General features: G+C 38.7%; 1 protein-coding gene across 2 annotated transcripts in view; it reads right to left on the bottom strand.

Annotated features, from left to right (window-relative positions):
• The window catches only part of LOC126203589 (odorant-binding protein 59a), a 259,433-nt gene that overhangs the window by 94,866 nt on the left and 142,842 nt on the right, over positions 1-21,725 (bottom strand). For both annotated transcript variants that reach the window (XM_049937950.1, XM_049937951.1), the window contains exon 4: positions 21,499-21,674. In XM_049937950.1, coding sequence (XP_049793907.1) covers positions 21,499-21,674 — 176 coding nt within the window. The remainder of the gene's footprint in view (positions 1-21,498; positions 21,675-21,725) is intronic.

Raw genomic sequence — 21,725 nt, 5'->3', positions numbered from 1 at the left:
CACATCTACAGATGTTCTGTTTCTAGTGTTATGGCTATGAATATCATTTTTCAACACAAAATTAGAGACATTGTTTCTAATGTGCAATAAAACATTGTAGATGAATAAGTTTACTACTGTAAGACACTGCAATTTAATAAACAGATGTTTACAATGTTCTGTTTTATCAGAATCCATTATTATTCTTATTACTTTCTTCTGTAAAAGTAAAATGTCATTAACATGACAGCTAGTACCCCACAGTAAGATTCCATAAGAGATGATGCTTTGGAAGATGGCGAAATTTGCTGATCTCACATAGTCATTGGGAACATGTCTCTTTTAAATTTCTAATTAGGTAAATAACTCTTGAAAGCCTAGCCAATATATTTTTAAAGTGTGATTCCCATGTCAATTTATTGTCAATAGTAACACCTAAAAAATTGATAGTTTCTAGTTCTTGGTAGTTAGGAATCTCTTTGAAGTTAAAGTAAAGTGTCTGGGTTTTGTTTTCATTTAGTAAGAACCCATTAGCTTTGAACCATAATGAGGACTGAGCAAGGGTATTTTTGGTCAGTGCTTTCAGTGTACCTGGACCAGAGTTTTTATGTATAAAAGTTGTGTCATCAGCATACAATATTGTGTGAGAATTTATGAACAAGGCAGGTCAATAATCATTAGTATAAACAGTAAAGGTCCAAGTACCAACCCTTGAGGCACTCCGTACCTAACATTAACCAAATTTGATTTCTCCCTACCAATGCGCACAACTTGTTGATGGTTCTCTAGAAAAGACCTGAACATAGTTATACTGTTGTCACCAAACCATAGTAAACTAGCTTATTCAGCACAGTGTCATGCTCAACACAGTCAAAGGCTCTGCCCAGGTCACAAAATGTAACCTGGGCATATTCCCTAGCCTCGAACACATCTAGTACTAATTTTATGAGGGAGTCCATTGCATCCATTGTGCATTTACCTTTCCTAAATCCAAGCTGTTTAACACTAATTATATTTAGTTTACCCAAGTAGACAATAACTTGCTCATACATAATTGTTTCAAAATTTTTGAAAAAACTGGGGTTATGGATATAGGTCTGTAACTAGCTGGACAGTTCTTTTCCGCTTTTTTATACATGGGCACAACTCTAGAAAATTTTAGTATTTCGGGGAACTTACTTTCAACTAGGCATTTGTTAATACAAAAAGTTAAGGGATAAATCACACAATCAATAACATCTTTCAACAAATTACATGACATATCATAGTAATCAACACTAACTGATGGTTTGAAATTTTTCACTATTTTTAGGATATTATTTGGGCTCACTTCTGTGAAAGTGAAGGTGCTTGGGGGAAGCTTTTCAAAGTGGCTGTCCATAATACTAAGTGCATCTTCAGGGGGTTTGTTTATTGAGCTACTAATTTCTTCTATGGACTGAATGCAATATTTATTAAATTCTTCTGGGGTAATGGCAATTTCCTCTTTGTGTTTAGTGTGAGCAATGGAGTTTATTACACTCCAGGCCTTTTTGCATTTATTGTTAGATTTTTCAATGTTTACTATGTTTCACAGTTTCTTTGCTTCATTTATTGCCTTCCTATACTTGTATTTGGCTTTAGTATACAGTTCTTTATACAGTTCTGATTTACTGGTTTTGTACAGACTAGAATACAGCATAACAGTATTTTTCAGTTGCCCTAACTGTGGAGTATACCATTCCTTCATTTTCCTTTTCTTGTAATTACTACTAATATTCACTGTACATTTTTTCAGAGGGATGTTAGTTTCAAGTATGTTTAAAAATATGGAGAAAAACTTGGTGATAACAATATCAGCTGAACAGTGTTGAAGCCTAATAAAATGTGTGTCCCAACTGAATGGATACTATCAGGTATTCCTAGATAAAAACAATAGATAATAAACAGTGTTAAATATGCCATATGGCTACTTCAAATACAAATGAATGCCAATGGTATTAAAAGCAACTCCTAGTATGTTCAGAAATTAATGAACTCTATATTAACAGGGTTACAAGGAGAAAAGGCCATTATACATTTAGAGGACATAATAGTATTTGGATCAGCTTTTGAAGAACACAACAGCTTATTGGAAGAAGTGTTCAGATGCGTTTGCTGCCATAATCTAAAACTAGGAGTGGACAAATGTGAATTTTTAAGGAAAAAAGTTACCTTTTTAGATCATTCATTGACAGCATGAGTATTGAAGCCTGATCCAAAGAAAGTGAAAGCATTACATGAATACCCGCAACCAAAGCCTATCACCCAATTAAAAGCTTTCATAGGCTTAACAGCATACTACTGGAAATTTATCAGTAACTTCAGCAAACTGCTAAGCTGCTATGTGACTTATTGAAGAACAGGGTGCCTTACAGCTGGAATATTGAGCAGAAAAATGCATTTCACTGATTAAAAGAGAAACCGTTAAACCTTCAGTCCTACAATACCCAGATTTTTAAAAAGAGTCCATAGTCATGACAGATGCTAGTTGGAGCTCCACTGTCAAGGTATGATAGGCACAGACTTAGCAGTGGCTTATGCACCTAGAACTTTGAGTAAAAGCGAACAGAGGGGACTGATGACCATAGATATTAAGTCCCATAGTGCTCAGAGCCATTTGAACCATTTTTTGAAAGGCCAACAGTCATATAGAACAACTGAATGAGAGATGTTAGCTATATGTTGGGTGATAAAATATTATACAATAACGAATGTGCAAATAACTGAATTTATGTTCAGGTATACAGGAAGCGGCCAGTTCTGGGGACACTAAGGCAATGCATGATGGTATGAAGAAACAAACTGGTGCAGCTGTCAGAAAAATGGCTCCTCTGAAGTTGATGAAAGCAAGAAAATGGAATGCTGTGTTGAACACTACCTTGAGCTGTATGCAGCTGATAATGAGGTTAGCAAGGATTCATGTGACATCATTAAACAAATGACAGTTATGGAAGAATTAGATGCAATGCCTACTAGGAAGGAACTCAATAGAGAACTAGATTCCCTTGCTAATGGAAAGACTCCAAGAGGAGGAATCCCTGCAGATGTTATTAAGCATAATGAGTCTGTCCTTCTCAAGCACCTATAGTCACTTCTCACAACCAGATGGGAACTAGGTTATGTCCCACCGAATATGCATAAACAGAAAGGGGACAGAAGTGACTGCAACAATTACCAAGACATTTCAGTGCCAAGTGTAGCTAGGAAGGCATATGCAAGAGTCAGCCTACTGTAATTACAAATCCTAGCTTCCAGTATCTACTGAGAATCACAATGCGGCTTCAGATCTGGCTGATCAACTGTGGATATGATGATCTTTCTATGACAACTGCAAGAGAAGTGCCATGAGCAGCAGAGGTCACTTTATATTGCTTCTATTGATTTTATTAAACTATCTGATTTGGTGAGCAGAAATGGGTTCTTCAGGTTGCTCCAGAAGAGTGGATACCCACATAAACCATGACAAATAACTGTCTCTCTCCATGAGAAAATGCAAGAAACAGTCTGCTTCCACAGTAAAACATTGAAGCTCTCCCTGTTAATAATGATGTAAAGCAGGGGTGTGTGTTAACTCCTACTCTATACAACTCCCTTCTGCTGAGCTTTGCCTTTGAAGACTGTGAGGAGGGAGTGTATTTATGTACTAGGTCTGATGGAAATCCTTTCAGCATTGCCAGCCTCAAGGAAAGACCAAAGAAAATAAAGTTGTTATTCATGATTTGTTATATGCAGTCAAACAAGCAAACAAGGAAGAGCTGCAGTATCTAATTAACAAATTATCACTAGGATGTCAAAAATTCACTCTTACCATCAGCCTCAAAAGATTAAGATCACGGCACAGGGCACCACCAACCTTCCACCTATCAGCATTGATGGCAGTTCTCCACAAGTAGTTGATGACTTTACTTGCTTGATATCTACAATATGTAGCAACTTGTCTATGGAAACTGAAGTTATTAACAGAACTGCAAAAGCATCATCTGTCAAGGCTGGACTGGAAAACAGGGTATGGAACAATGGACTGTTCATAATAAAAATGAAGTTACATGTATACAACTCATGTGTTATCAGCACACTTCTCTGTAGCTGTGAGACATGGACAATTCTTACTAAGTTTATGTCAGAACTGAACAGCTTTAATCTCTGCTGGCTCTGGAGCATCCTTCAGATCTCTTGGAGGGATAGAGTACCCAACACCAATGTCTCACAAGCACAACTAGTATTCTTGCATTACTGAACCACCAGCGTCTAAGGAGGCTGGAACATGTCAGGCACATGAATCCTGAGCAGATACCGAAAAAAAATAAAAAAATAAAAAATGCTGCATTGAGTACTGTATCGATGGTGTTAGGCCAGTAGGAAGGCCACACCTTCACTTCAAGGATGTCTGCAGAAGAGATCTGACCAAGGCCAGTATTAATCCAAGTAGCTGGGAAAGTACTGCTGATGACCATGTGAGGTAGCAGCTAACTGTGCAAAATGTGGTCAAGCTTGCAGGGGATGAACACACATAAGAACAAATCAGGTAGAGGACAAGACAGAAAGAGAGATTGGCTTCAAACATGCACAGATCATAAACAATAACCAGTAGCATATCTGACCATTCATCAGGATTTATGAAGTATCATCTAAAACTAGAGGAATACAATTACCAGATCTTGTATAAGAGTGGGAAATGAAATCAAGTGGCATATACTCTGTCAGGGATACAGGACATTTGTACAGTCAAAATGATAAACACAGAAGAGAAGGACACAATCAAGGCACCTGAGAATGGTGACCTTCATCCATTAATGACAAACATGGGTAACAGCTCTTCTGGTAATCTAGTTAGGGTGGATGACATGAGTGAAACAAGTCTGTTTATCAGAGAGGAGATAGTGACATGATGGGATACAGCTGAGTGTAACTCAGCAGCTAATCTGGACTAAACTGGATACTTAGGACAAGTTAGCAATATTAAAACTTTACAATAATTCACCAATAGAGAGGAATCAAGAGAGATTACATGTAGGAAGGTATGAAAGCTGACATTGCAGATTACATACATTGTTGTGAAAGTTGTCAGAAAAATAAGCTGTGAGAACCCACATATAAACATTCCCTGACCAATAATCACCACACCACAACATGTTTTTGAGAGATGTGTTATAGATACTGTTGGCCTATTGAATCAGTTACAACAAGGCAATAAATACTTTTTAACTTTCCAAGATGCATAATGAAATTTGTTGTTACTGAACCTATTAAGAAGAATGATGTGGATACAGTAGCAAGGTTATTCATAGAAAAGATAGTATTAAAATTTGGAATACCCCAAATATTGGTAAGTGATGTGTGGAGTAACTTTTTTAGTGACACAATGAATAGGCACAAAGGAATTGAAGATGTTAGCTGCCAGTGTTTAGTTTAGTTTAGTTTACTGAGCACCCGTTTTATCATGTACAATGATATGGGATTTGTCATATGTTACATACAGAAAAAATATGAATAACAACATATTATGTAAAAACTATCAGTGAATAATCTGAATTAAATATATGGGCAAAACAATTATAGCTTACATGATATAAATCTGTAACAATATAGGACACAAATAAGTTACATATATTCTGTGTATAATGGACAGCAACAAGAAACAATGATTATAACACTCTATATTGACAGATTAATTAATTTTTGTGTGTACATAAAAGAGTCTACCCCACGACACAAGTTTGTATGTGAGTAACTTATAAGATAGGTGAAGGCACGCTATCTTTCTGAAGAATTCATATATTCACTAACACTGTAAAAACTATTACTGATTAACATTCTTTTGAGTTCACTTTTAAAACTGCTCAGCTGCTGAATCCTTTTTATTTTTAAGGGAAGAGCACTATAGAGAATTTTTGGGTGGTATATTGCACTCTTGTTGTATTGGGCTTTCTTATGCACTTCTCTGTGAAATTCATTACTCTGTCTTGTTGTATAGTCATGGAACTCACTGTTTAAAGAATAAAATTGGGGGTGAGACTTCAGAAAGCATATACTTTCATAGATGTAAATGGATGGAAGAGTCATGATTTTATATTCCTTGAAAATTTCCCTACATGGATCTCTAGGTGCAGCTCCTTTTATGATTCTTATCGCACGTTTTTGAATAATAAAGGAGCCTTTTGCCTGACTTGAATTGCCCCAAAATATGACACCATATCGCAAAAGACTATGCATAAATGCATAATATGTACACATTACTGTTTGATCACTGCAGCAATTTTTGAGCATTCTAAATACATAGCAACATTTACTTAACTTTTTATTGAGCACATCTATATGCTTGTCCCATTTTAGATGCTCATCTAACCAAATTCCTAAGAATTTTGTATTCAGCGTTTGTAGTATATTCTGTTGGCCTAGCTTCACAGTTATATTGGGCTTCATATTATTTGAAACATGTCTGTAGTTCATCCATAATGTTTTCCCGTCATTCACAAATAAACTGTTGTCCCTGAACCATTTACTTGCTTCAACTGCTGTTGTTTCAATTTTGCTGTTAAGGTCAGTCTCATTCTGAGCTTTAATAAAGAGACTTGTATCATCAGCAAAAAGTACACAATCAGCTTGTGTTAAATAGTTTGGCAAGTCATTTATAAAGATCAAGAACAACAGGGGTCCCAACACCAGTCCTTGGGGCACCCCATAACTAACTTCCTTATAACCAGAAAAGTATGACTTTCCATCATGAACTATTTCTACTTTCTGGGATCTGCCAGATAAATATGACTTAAACCATGCATGAGCAGTACCACGGAGTCCATAGCAACTAAGTTTTTCGAGCAGTAGTTTATGATCAATAACGTCAAAAGCCTTTGATAAATCTAAAAAGACCCCACAATTTACTTCATTATTATCAATGGAATTTATGACAAGTTTTAGAAAGTTGTATATAGCTGTTTCGGTTGATCTATTCTTTCGAAAGCCATTTTGTTCATCAGCCAATATTCCACTTTTTTTTAGGAAAGTAGAGAGTCCTCCATACATTACTCTTTCTATAATTTTTGAAAAACAAGATAACATTGATAAAGGCCTATAGTTTTTTACATCATAATGATCCCCATTTTTGTATAATGGTTTTATAATTGATTGTTTCAGCTTTCTAGGGAAAGTGCTAGTACTGAAAGATGCATTAATTATATCTACAAGAAGAGGAGAAATATATCTGCTGCGTTTAATGATTTTGTCTGGAATGCCATCGGTGCCACAGGATAATTTATTTTTTAGTTTGCTGATGGCATTCTCTACCTCATGTACTGTTACAGGATACAAAAACATAGTTTCGGAATTCAATGTGATGTTATGACTGATGTCTGTACTACTTTGGGTTTGTATGAGGTTTTGAACTACACTTGTAAAATGACAGTTGAATATATTGGCAATTTGTAATGGATCATTTATAGTTTTGTCCTCTGTTTTAATAACAATGTTGTTTCTTACTTTGCTTCTTCCTAAGTTACTATTGATCACTTTCCAAACTGATTTCATTTTTTTGTTGCCATTATTTCTACTGATATATGAATCATTATTTAACTTTTTTGCTGCAGTGATTACTTTCTTGTATAATTTCCTATAACACTTAACACATTGTTTCAAAGCAGGATTTTGCCTTGCTGATTTACTTAACATTCTGAGTTGCTCTCCAGATTTTCTTATGCCCTGTGTTATCCATGTGTTAATTTTGCCTTTTACTTTCATTTTCTTAAGGTGAAAAGCAATTTCAAAGTTATATTTGTAATCAGCTAGAAATGACTCAAACTTCATGTCTATACTATCATGTTTATCTAGATAGATCCCAACTTGTATTTTTTAACAAGGAATTAAAAATCCTAATGTTGTCCTCACTAATACATCTCCTGTGGATGTGTTTCTCACTTGGCCTAGAGTTTTTACAGAGTACATTATTTATACTAAGTTTTAGTGCTTTATGATCAGAGAATCCAGTGTCAATCACTTCTACAACATTGTCTAGTTTATGTAAGTCAAGAAATATTTGGTCTATTATTGTTTCAGAGTTCTTTCCATGTCTAGTGTATTCAAAGATAGTTGGTGCTAAATTATGCGAACAAAAGACATTGGTCAATTTTGTAACATTTAAACAGTTGATTTTGAAGTTGACATTGAAATCTCCAAACTCACTAAAAAGACTTTCAACACTGTCCAAAAATTCCATAAAATTACCTGATGGGGAACGGTATACACACACAATAATTATTTTAAGGTCTGTTAGTTTGCAAACGCAATATTCAAATACTTTTTCAATGTTTTTTATCTTACTAAACTTGATTTCTTTACATTCAATTCCTTGTCTGACATAAATGCATGTTCCTCCCCCTTTAAAAGTTTCTCTACTGAAGCTACTAACCATTTCATATCCTGTTATTCTGGCAGCAAAAGCTTGATTTTCTTTTAACCAATGTTCACATACACATAAAACTGAAACATCCTTTAGTTCATCAAGCAATAGTACTTCTAATTCTGGAATCTTACTAATTATACCCTGTACATTTTGATACAAAACTACTAATTTTTTATGCTTGGCATCTGTTGTAGTGCTCACCACAGTGTAAATGAATACCTGTCTCAGACTGTGGATTGAAACCTGTAGCCTACTTATTTTTTAAAAATTCAGAGTAATTTAATGATGTTTTCAACTTCGTAATTATGATACTTAGGAAAAATATCCGTAATACGTTTTGTGTATATCCGTAACACGTTTTGTGTATAAGGCATAGTTCATTATCTAAAATTGTTTATCATGAGCACGTACTTTTGTTTTTGGGTAACAAATTCTTGTAAACTACTTTTGTACTATGTGTATGTAATTTGTTTGCTGTTTGTATATGTTTCTCAATTTATTATGTGTATGTGTTGTTATGTGTTACGTGTAATCAGATGACAAATCCTATATCACATGTGTGATCTATTGGATGCTAAATAAATAAATAAATAAAATAAATTAATTAATACCAATGGGGCAAGTTGAGAATTTGTGCAGGAACAGAACTCAGATCTGGGTCTCCACTTACTAGGCAGTTGTGCTGACCACTATGCCATCCAAACACAGTAGTCATCACATCCACACAGACTACACTGACACACCTTGCCTCTCAGAACCAAATTCTCAACTTATGCCACATGTTACTGATGTCATGCCCCTGCTCATTGGCCCCATTACTTGTGGCACCTCACCAGTTTCTGTAAGAGTTTGGACTTGGTGTGCATCTGCACTGAAGGGATCATTGGCCGTCATTGCCACAACTATGTATATGTGACATCTGTCTTTCAGACAAGTAAGCAGGAGACTTTGGTTCAAATCCAGCTCCAACACCAATTTTCAGATGGGCCCATTGGTATAAACCAATGCCCACTGGCAGCTAAAGTTTTCATTTCCTTTGTGTCTAGATTCATAGTGGCTGCAGGATCAGATTTTTGTCTGTTCCTTTGGACATGTCTGAAAGAACAGACACAACATGTATTCAAATTATTGCATGTTGATAAAATTCAGAATACAGCATACCCTCCTCAGATGACTGGATCACTTGAAAGAAATCACTGTGACATTATGTAAATCATGCACAGGAGATTGGGATACCTGGATCCCATATGCTGTATTCATATACAACATAACTACTCATTGTTTGACAGGATATACTCCCAATGAATTATTATTTGGGAGACAATGCAATGTTCCCAGCAGTTTTCAAATAGATTCTGCAGAAGTCTTAAACAGTTATGATGATTATGTTACAGAGATGAAACAACCAATGCACTGTTTACATCAAAGAGCCAGAGAAAATAATTTATGATGTATAGAAAAGAGCAAAGAACAGTATGACAAAACACAGAATCCCAAACACGTTAAACCAGAGGACAAGGTATTATTGGATGACAAAAGTGAACATCAAAGACATTTGAAAAAATTAGATAGCCAATGGCATGGAGCCTGTAAAGTTGTAGAAGTCAAAGGACCTAATGTCCCAGTGCTTGGGACCTTAAATGTCTTTTATTAACCCTTGAGCAGGTGCACCATTTTTCATAACATGAGTGGACACGCAGCACACTTTGTACACATGAATAGGATAGCTTCATTTATGTTGCCAAAGTGAGTCACGTATGATTAAAATCATAGCTTAATCTTAGTTTATTCAAACAACAAGAAAATAAACTTACATAACATGAGCTACATCACTGTATTATTAAACAATAATGAAATAAATAGAGAGTAGAGGATTGTATGGGTGGGAGTAAGATGTAAATATTATACATTTGTCCCAAGTTGGTCAACTGATCAGCACAAGTAATGTTGACAGCATGATTGTTTGCCTAAATACAGGCCATTAAAATGATTAATTCATTTTCAGAGCTCTATATTTCCCAACATTTACAAATATGACTGATGCACAGACAGAACTGTAAATCCACCAAGTTCATATTTTGCACTCTACAAATGTCACACAACACACATCCAAACAGTAGTCAAGTTAGTTCCATACCTCGTGTAACAACATACTGTCAGTGGTCAAAGCAGCAGCAGATACATTCTCTGAACTGTTCTAGTGTTCTTCACAGTGGGGATAGATAATCATGGTCCTCAATGTAGCCCCAAAGGACAAAGTCACAGGGTATCATGTTAGGTGACCTGTGGGGCCAAGAGAACAGAGTCACATCATCTCTACCATTACACCAAATACAGTGATGCATGTGTTCATCATTTAGGTAGAGACAAAAATTGATGCTCTAGTGAGGCAGTTCCCTACTGTATTGAAATATGCAATTCTCATCATCAGCAGTCAGTTGTTGGAAACAACAGAACTGCAACATATCAAGGTAAGAGGTGCCCATCATAGTTTTCTGACAGAAGAAAGTTGGTCCATGCAGCTTCACCTGTGATACAGCATAGAAGACAGTAACCTTTGACAAATCTTGTTCATGCACCACAATTTCATGAAGGTTCTAAGTGGCCCATACTTTCACATTGTTTGAATTAACCTTTACAGATAAATGAAATGTTACTTCCTTTGCTAAATATCAGCTTGGAGGTGAAATGTTCATCCTCAAGTGCTTCCAGCATTGTGATCCAAAGTTAAAGGTGCTGGCCATAATATTCCATTTTTAATTGTCACATGAGTTCTAAGCAGTATGGTTTTAAATATAAGTGCCATTGTAAGATCTTCCACAGAGTGTGCTGTCGTAATCCAAGCATGTGGCTTGCATGAACAGTTGACTTTTTTTGGACTGCGTATGAAACTTTCACTCACCTTCTCCGTGGTTGCACTTGGCACTCTTGGTCAGTTTGTACAAGGCAACCAGTGTCCTTAAATTGTCAATACCAACACAGAATGCTCGCAAGTGTATTGATGTTGTTAATAAGGAGACACACAATATGCAGTAATTTTTTTCTTTATGTTAGGCACTTCTCTTACTACCAAATCTATTCATCAAGAATCAGCAACATTAATGGGCACAGGTCCCTTTGAAGTAAAATATTTCAGAGGTAGACTAGGTTCTAATTCGATCTCTGGGCAGAACCTACTTCAATGAGATTCAGGCCGAAAGGAACTTTCAGGTTGGGAACATGGAACGTTACAAGTTTGAACAGGCCAGGAACATTCCAGACATTATTAGATGAATTAGATAGATACGATGTAGACATTACAGCTATTCAAGAAACTCGGCGGCAGGGGGAGGGTAGCATAAAGAGGGGTAACTATACATTTTTCTATGGAGGTTCAGAAGCTCACAGTTTCGGAACAGGTTTCACAGTACAGGGAAAAGTGCTTCACGCAATCAGAGATATAAGGTTCATTAGTGACCGACTATCAGTTATAGTGTTGTTCGGCAGGTGGAATAGACTAGTAGTAATTAATGTACATGCACCAACTGAGGACACTGAGAGGTTGTTAAAGACGGCTTTTATGAAGAACTAGATCAACTATGGGATGAGTTCACCTCATATGATACAAAATCAACCATAGATACTAAGAGATAGAGGGGCTGGCCAGTACTTACTTCAGCTCAGTACAGCCGATAGATACACAAAACACAGAACCGAAAATTTACGTTCCTAGCTTTCAGAACAAATGTTTCTTCATCAGGGAGGAGAGAGGGGAAAGAAAGGGAAGAAGGGAAAGTGGATTCAGTTACTCACAACCCAGGTTGTGAAGCAACAGGGAAAGGAAAACAGGGAGGGTAGCAAGGATGGAGGCATGGTTGTCAGAGGGAAGCCAAAGATATTCTACTGTAAGTACTGTGCCAGCTTCAAACCAAAGAGGATGCATACAGAAGTAAAGAGGTATATAGTATAAAGATAAACACAACTATGTAGCATGAAAAGATGCATGAATAGCTAAAGAGGAAAGGGAAAGAGGAGAAGACTGAAGAGTAAATGGGAGTGAGGTTGTATAACGTAGGTTCAGTCCAGGGGGATGGCGGGATGAAAGGATGTGTTGGAGTGCAAGTTCCCATCTCCGCAGTTCAGAGGGACTGGTGTTGGGTGGGAGACGCCAGATGGCACATATGGTGTAGCAGGTTCCTAGGTCCCTAGAATTAAGGTGGAGGGCATGCTCCGCTACTGGGTATTGGACATCTCCTAGGTGGACAGTTCGCCTGTGTCCGTTCATGCACTCAGCCAGTTTAGTTGTTGTCATACCGATGTAAAAGGCTGTGTAGTGCAGGCATGTCAGCTGATAAATGACATGTGTAGTTTCAGACATGGCCCTGCCTTGAATTGTGTATGTTTTACCAGTAGCGGGGCTGGAGTAGGTGGTTGTGGGGGGATGCATGGGGCAGGTTTTGCAGCGGGGTCGGTTAAAGGCGTAGGAACCACTGGGTGGAGAAGGTAGCCTGGGAATATTGTAGGGTTTAAGAAGGATGTTACGGAGGTTAGGGGGGTGACGAAAGGCAACTCAGGGTGGTGTGGGGAGAATTTTGTCAAGGGATGATCTCATTTCAGGGGTTGACTTGAGAAAGTCATATCCCTGGCGGAGTAATTTGTTGATGTATTCGAGGCCAGGATAATATTGGGTGACAAGAGGGATGCTTGTGTGTGGTCTGGGGGTAGGAACATTGTTGTTGGACGGGGAGGAATGTATTGCTCGGGAGATCTGTTTGTGGACAAGGTCTGCAGGATAGTTGCGGGAGAGGAAAGCACTGGTCAGGTTATTGGTGTAATTGTTGAGGGATTTGTCACTGGAGCAGATACGTTTGCCACGAATACCTAGGCTGTAGGGAAGGGAGCGTTTGATGTGGAATGGATGGCAGCTATCAAAGTGAAGGTACTGTTGTTTGTTTGTGGGTTTGATATGGACAGAGGTGTGGATGTGAGCTTCAACAAGATGAAGGTCAACATCCAGGAAGGTGGCTTGGGTTTTGGAGAAGGACCAGGTGAAATTCAGATTCGAAAAGGAGTTGAGGTTATGGAGGAAATTAAGGAGTGTTTCTTCACCATGAGTCCAGACCACAAAGATGTCATCTATAAACCTGTATCAGGCCAGGGGAAGCAGCTGTTGGGTCTTCAGGAATGCCTCCTCCATGCGGCCCATGAAGAGGTTGGCATAGGATGGAGCCATCCTTGTTCCCATGGCCGTTCCCCTGATTTGTTTGTAGGTCTGGCCTTCAAAAGTGAAGTAATTATGGGTGAGGATGAAGTTGGTAAGTGTGATAAGGAACGAGGTTTTTGGAAGATCTTCAGGTGGGCGTTGGGAGAGGTAGTGCTCAAGGGCAGAGAGACCATGGGTATGTGGGATGTTTGAGTAAAGGGATGTAGCATCTATGGTGACAAAAAAGGTTTCATGTGGGAGAGGAGTGGGAATGGATTTGAGGCGTTCTAGGAAGTGGTTTGTGTCTTTGATGTAGGATGGGAGTCTGCGGGTGATAGGTTGGAGGTGTTGGTCTACCAGAGCTGAGATACGTTCTGTTGGGGCTTTGAAGCCTGCTAAAATGGGATGGCCAGAATGGCTCTCTTTGTGGATTTTGGGTAATAGGTAGAAGGTAGGGGTTACGTGGCTCAGGTGGAGTGAGTAAGTCTATGGAAGCCATTGTGAGGCCTTGTGAGGGACCTTGGATTTTTAGGATTTTCTGCAGCTCAGTCTGGATGGAGGGTATGGGATCCTGGGTAACAGCTTTGTAGGTTGAGGTGTCGGAGAGTTGACGCAGTTCTTCTGCCACATACTCCACACGGTCAAGTGCCACAGTTGTGGAGCCTTTATCTGCCGGGAGGATGACAATAGAGCAGTCTGTTTTCAGCTCCTTAATGGCATTGGATTCAGCTGGGGTGATGTTGGGGGTTGTCGGGATGTTCTTCAAGAAGGACTGGGAGGCAACACTGGATGTGAGGAATTCCTGAAATATCTGCAAGGGATGGTTTTGGGGGAGGGGAGGAGGATGCCTTTGAGAAGACGGTCGGAACTGTTCTAGACAGGGTTCAACACTGGGTCTAGTATTTGGGGGCTGTGTGTGGGTAGTGAAGTCATATTTCCAGTTGAGGTTCGGGGTGAATGAGAGGAGATCTTTAACCAGGGCAGTGTGGTTGAATTTAGGTGTGGGGCTAAAGGTTAAGCCTTTTGATAGAACAGATGTCTCTGGAGGAGAGAGGGATCTGGATGAGAGGTTTAGAACTGAATTGGGACTCGTGATATGTGGCATTTGACTGTGGTTATAGTTGAGATTTGGTCTGTGTGGGGTACGTGCTGGGATGGGGAGATTGAGTAGGGTGGCTAGGCTAGGTTTGTTGGCTATGAGAGGGCTTTGTTGAAGGTTCTGTTGTGGTTGGTGTTTGTGAGGGATAGGGAGAGGGACCCCACTTCATAGGTGTTGCACTAGCACTGTGGATAGTTTTTTCAGGTGGTGTGTGGCATGGAACTCAAGTTTGCAGCTGGCTTCTAGGATGATGTTCCTGAGTGTGTTCTCCAAGCAAGGGTTTGAGAGGTGGAGGACTTTGAAGAGAGATAGGAGCTGTTGGGAGTGGTGGTTACATGAAGTAGTGTAGAGATTCAGGACAAGTTGGGTAAGGGCTAAGGACTGAAGGTTCTGGAAGTCCAGAAGAGACTGGTGAAAGGAGGAATTGCAGCCAGAGATGGGAACTTTTAAGGTAAGTCCTTTAGGGGTACTTCCAAAGGTTAAGCAGGACCGGAGGAAAAGTATGTGGGATTGCAGTTTGGCTATGGTGAATGCATGTTTCCGGAATGAATGTAAATAATGTGGTATAGGATTAGGGTACATAGTGGGTAACTGGTGGGTAGGAAAATTAAATAACTAAAGTTAAAACAGTAATCATAAGAAGGAATAAAACACAGAGGGAAGGACGAGAAAGAAAGAAATTGTGTTGGTAATGTTCAATACCAAAGGAAGACCACTAAATAAGAAAAAAGTTGACCAGACCAAGCAAGTATGTCCAGATCAGGGGAAAAGAACACACGTTTCTCAAAAACAGAGATAGCGAGTGGCGAAAAAAAGATCGCAAGTGCTGCAAAAAAGATCACGCGTGCCGCAAAAAAGATAGTGCATGCCGCAAAAAAGTTCACGGGTGGCACAGAAATGTCACAAAAAAATTTTCCTATGGCAGAGAAAGATAGCCAATGGCACAAAAAAATCGCCAGCAACACGAAATCGACCAGTGCTTTCCTCTCCCGCAAGTATCCTGCAGACCTTGTCCACAAACAGATCTCCCGAGCAATACATTCCTCCCAATACAACAACAATGTTCCTACCCCCAGACAACACACAAGCATCCCTCTTGTCACCCAATATTATCCTGGCCTCGAATACATCAACAAATTACTCCGCCAGGGATATGACTTTCTCAAGTCAACCCCTGAAATGAGATCATCCCTTGACAAAATTCTCCCCACACCACCCTGAGTCGCCTTTCGTCACCCCCCTAACCTCCGTAACATCCTTCTTAAACCCTACAATATTCCCAGGCTACCTTCTCTACCCAGGGGTTCCTACTCCTGTAACCAACCCCGCTGCAAAACCTGCCCCATGCATCCCCCCACAACCACCTACTCCAACCCCGCTACTGGTAAAACATACACAATTCAAGGCAGGGCCATGTCTGAAACTACACATGTCATTTATCAGCTGACATGCCTGCACTACACAGCCTTTTACATCGGTATGACAACAACTAAACTGGCTGAGTGCATGAACGGACACAGGCGAACTGTCCACCTAGGAGATGTCCAATACCCAGTAGCGGAGCATGCCCTCCACCTTAATTCTAGGGACCTAGGAACCTGCTACACCATATGTGCCATCTGGCGTCTCCCACCCAACACCATTCCCTCTGAACTGCGGAGATGGGAACTTGCACTCCAACACATCCTTTCATCCCGCCATCCCCCTGGACTGAACCTACGTTATACAACCTCACTCCCATTTACTCTTCAGTCTTCTCCTCTTTCCCTTTCCTCTTTAGCCATTCATGCATCTTTTCATGCTACATAGTTGTGTTTATCTTTATACTATATACCTCTTTACTTCTGTATGCATCCTCTTTGGTTTGAAGCTGGCGCAGTACTTACAGTAGAATATCTTTGGCTTCCCTCTGACAACCATGCCTCCATCCTTGTTACCCTCCATGTTTTCCTTTCCCTGTTGCTTCATAACCTGGGTTGTGAGTAACTGAATCCACTTTCCCTTCTTCCCTTTCTTTCCCTTCTCTCCTCCCTGATGAAGGAACATTTGCTCCGAAAGCTAGGAACGTAAATTTTCGGTTCTGTGTTTTGTGTATCTATCGGCTGTACTGAGCTGAGTTAAATACTGGCCAGTCCCTCTCTTAGTATTTGTTTCATATCTTTATATGAGATTTTCCATTATTCATTTAAAATTAAAAATAGGTGATTTTAATGTGAAGATAGGGAAGGAGGAAGCATTCCGGCCTACAATTGGGAAAGAAAGTTTGCATAACATTTCGAATGATAATGGCACAAGGGTGGTTAATTTTGCTGTTTCAAAAGACATGATTGTTCAGAGCACATATTTCTAAAGGAAGGACATTCATAAAGCAACCTGGTCCCTCTGGATGGACACACCCGAAACCAAATTGATCATGTTCTTGTAAATCAGAGATGGCACACTAACATAGAAAATGTTAGGACTTTCAGGGGAGCAGACAGCGATTCTGATCATTTTCTTGTAGTTGCCAAAGTTCACCAACGGCTATCTACAGCAGCATCAAGGTGTCACAGTGCAGAACTTGTTAGGTTCGACACTGACAAGCTAAATGATGAAAGCTTTAGAAGAAGGTACATGATAGAAATTTCAAATAGGTTTGATGCTCTCAGGACACACGAAGATCAAGACACGCATGTAAATAAACAGTGGATCACTGTGAGGAATAATATCAAAGAGGCAGCGGTCACAATAGGTACAATTGAGAAGAACAGGAGGAAGCCGTGGTTTGATGAGGAATGCAAGAATTGGTAGAGGAAAGAAGAAAAGCAGGATTAGATTGGGATAGAATGGGAGACAGAAAACGAGAGGAGTTCTTGAACTTGAGAAGGGAAGTTGGTCGTAGGCTACAAGCAAAGAAGAGGGATTATTTGAACAATCAAATTACAAAAATGGAAACAAACAGTAAAACAAAAAACATTAGGGAACTTTACCTAGACATAAATTGGTATAGGAAGGGCTTCAAGGCTATGACAAATGCACTTCAAGGGGATGCTGGGGGAATACTGACAGACCCCAGTGCTATATTAAGTAAATGGAGGGTGTATTTTGAGCACCTATTAAATGTACACCAGGAAGCAGGAAATGAGCAGGCGTACGAAATACATACAGCAGAACCCCAGATACCTGAGCCAACGTTAAAGGAAGTAAGAGGTGCAATCAACAAATTGAAAACCATAAAGCACCAGGATCAGATTGCATAACTGCAGAATTAGTTAAAAATGGGGGTCAGAAATTGGTGGAAGTAGTTCACAAAGTGATAACTAAAGTATGGAACTCAGAGATGGTACCTGAAGAGTGGCAGGAGTCGATTCTGATTCCAATTTTTAAGAAAGGTGACAAAATGGATTGTAGTAATTATAGAGGGATATCGCTATTACCAGTATGTTCCAAAATTTTCTCGAATATTCTGCTAAGCAGACTTACACCATATGCAGATGAAATTGTGGGGGATTACCAAGCTGGTTTTCAGAGGAACAGATCAACTACAGACCAAATATTCACCCTGCATCAAATTTTGGAAAAGAAATGGGAATGCAATAAACCAGTTCATAATCTTTTCATAGATTTTACAGAAGCATATGATTCAGTATTGCAGTCAAAATTGCACAGAATTCTTTTGGAACTTGGAATACTAAAGAAGTATGTTAGACTTATAGAAGCGAGTTTGAAAAACACAAAAGGTAGAGTACTCGTGGGGAAATTGGAGTCAGAAGAATTTGTAATAAAGAACGGTCTTAAGCAGGAAGGTGCCCCGTCTCCGCTGCTTTTTAATTTAGTCCTAGAATATATTGTATGAATGGCAGCAGATAATTCAGAGGGTGTGGAGTTAAAAATATTAAGATATTAGGGTATGCAGATGATCTAAACATCATTAGCGATAGGAAAGAATCTCTAACAGCAAATGCGAATGCGTTAATCAAGGCTAGTGAAGATGTAGGTCTAAGGATAAGTGAAGACAAAACTAAATACCTGGTTACTACCAGAATGCCAACAGCAGTAGATCAGGAAATGTTAAGAGTTGTAGACATGCAGTTTGAAAAACTGAACACATTTAAGTATCTAGGCATGGACATCACTTCGAGAAATGAGATTGAATCCGAACTGAAGAAGTGATTACGGGCAGGAAATGCATGCTACTTCTCACTGAATAGATTACTTTCATCACGGATATTGTCTAGGAATTTAAAGATTAGAATATACAATACTATTATTCTACCAGCTATGCCATATGGGTGTGAGACTTGGTCTCTCACTGTGCAAAAAGAAAAGCCATTTCGAGTATTTGAAAACAAAATTTTGCGGAAAATTTTCGGAGCAAAAAGGGATGACATTAGCGGAGAGTGGCGAAAACTGCATAACCTGAGGTTCATGAACTCTATTCAAGACCTGACATAATCAGTATTATTAAATCACGTAGGCTGCGATGGGCGGGTCACGTAGCTCGACTGGATGAGGGCAGGGCAGCGCGCAGAGTACTGGTAGGGCACCTAGAAGGAAAGCGTCCTGTGGGGAGACCGAGGCGTAGATGGGAGGACAATGTGAAGGCTGATTTGAGGAGCCTAGGTATTGAAGGTGAATGGAAGGAAATAGCCCAAGACATGGACAGATGGCGAAAATATGTTGCTGCGGTAATGGACTCTCGAGTCTGGTATGACCAGTGAGTAAGTAAGTAAGTAAGTAAGTAAGTATGTTAGGCACTGAAAACACTTGAAGTCAAGATCACACATGAGATCTCCTTTATTTTGACTGATCAGTAACTTGGCTAACAAACTGCCATCTTCAGAACTAAGATATAAAATAGGTTTTTTCTCTTGTTGGCAACATACAACTGCTTACAGAACTGCATATAATGTAGCAGCAGGTTTCAAGAATACATATGCAAATAAATTAGAGAATACTTACATTAAACATTCTTAATTAGTATTGCTGACATTAGAGCTTCATTAAAATCTTTCTCAGAAGGACAACATCCATACATTACATTATTAAAAACAACTTTTCATCATTTGTGGCCAATGTAATTGAACAATGCTCTTAAGACTGAAAATATATATTAATGTAGAGAAGAGGCAGTGAAAATAAAACATTATTTGCATAAAGAACTATCCACTAAAATGACTAAATGTAAAAGATATCTTACCAAAGGTGTTATTCTGTTACAACTTGCCAATTGATGCAATCAGTATTTACATCATTACATGGCAGAGATCATCAGATGCTGTGACGTGACACGTGTGAGTAGTATGGCGGATGAAGTCCATTACAAAGTACAAGAAACACAATGTTCTGTGTATTCATAGTATACTCATCTGTTGATGAGAATTGTGGCCTCTTCTCTGTATTAATGTATATTTTCAGTTTTATGACATTGTTCAATTACACTGGCCACTAGCAATGAAAAGCTGTTTTTAATTATGTTATGAATGGATGTTGTCATTTTAGGGAAGATTTTAATGTTGTGTGAAGTTGTAATGGCACTAACAATAATGAAGAATTCTTTATGTTGTGTATTCTGTAACTAATTTTGTATATACTCATGAATTCTGCTACAATATTATGAGCACTTCTGTAAGCCATTGTATGTTGCTGACATGAGAAAAAATCTGTTTTATGTATTAGATCTGAAGATGGCCAAATTGATAGCCTAAATTAATAATAAATCCAAATAAAAAAGAGTTAATGTACGATCTTGACTCCAAGTGTTTTCATTCCCTAACATAAATAAACAACACAATGTTCTGTTTACTTCAAATTTCTTTTCCAAAATTCCTTTAGAATGCATGCTGCTCTGTTGTAACAGATAAAAATCTCACATACTGATATTCAAACACACAAGAAGTCTTTTGTTGTTTTGTCACAAGTTTTCCAAGGCACTGCACTTGTAATGCCATCCAATAGTCACAACGCAAACTCGGTCAGTTTTCAGTTCTAACCACGCATCAGTCATATTTTTAAATGTAATACATTGGAAAATACAGAACTTTAAAAACAAATGAATCATTTATAATAGCCCTGTATTATGCTTGTTGGACATGGGCATGTAGCTGTACAGTCTCATCAATATAATTTGAGTTTGACACTGATTGTGTTAAATCTACTCGTTTACTCTCCAACCCAGCTAGCACAGGAATTTCACCAGAAGTGACAGTGAACCGCTTCTGCCATTCCCACCCATTCGCCATTTTTACATTCATATATACTCTCACTAACATTGTAGCCTTCCACACCAAGTAGATTATTCTTCATATGGTGTCAACTCCGCAGCATTTAGCTGCCATATTGCAAATGTGAGCCTCGTCCAAAGTCAACTGCCAACTCTGTGGTTGGCAATTGGGGTATCCTCCTCTTTTGCTGCTTAGTCACAAATAGGCACAACAAAAAGACTGTCATATATAAAGCTGTTGGTCGTTAAGGCCTTTGTCAGGAATAGATGTAGACACGTAGACACACACACACACACACACACACACACACACACACACACATGTGTGCACAAACACAACTCACACACATGACTATAGTCTCAGGCCTATCTGCAACTCAGCATCTCTGCTATATGGTGAGCAGCAACTTTCTTTTTCATAATATTGTTACAACCCATCCTGGATATTCCATTGTTTCATTTTTGTCTTTTGATGTTTAAATTTCTTGATATTTTTTCACCACACTCGAACATCTGATAATCCTCCTATATAATACTATAGTATATCTGTTTTGAACTTTGTACTGGTTGAAATGCCCAAGAGGATGAAGAGGTGTATCAAATAATAAAGTCATACTTACAGGTTCAATATCTTCCAAATCAACATTTGCTGCTTCAGACTGCTGGGCAGATCTTCGATTACGATTTCGTGGCTTCTGCCTCATGCCATTCATGTTATTTTGATTCATGTTGTTTCTGTTATTGTTGTATCCATCATTATTGGCAGTGCATCTACCACTGCCATGCAAACCATAGCCTAGACAAAATAAAAGCAAAAGGTTTTTAAAAAATATGTATATAAACTGCT

This window comes from Schistocerca nitens, chromosome 9, assembly GCF_023898315.1.
Source record: "Schistocerca nitens isolate TAMUIC-IGC-003100 chromosome 9, iqSchNite1.1, whole genome shotgun sequence".
In the NCBI taxonomy this organism is placed as follows: domain Eukaryota; kingdom Metazoa; phylum Arthropoda; class Insecta; order Orthoptera; family Acrididae; genus Schistocerca; species Schistocerca nitens.
This window is presented reverse-complemented; position numbering and strand designations above follow the sequence as displayed.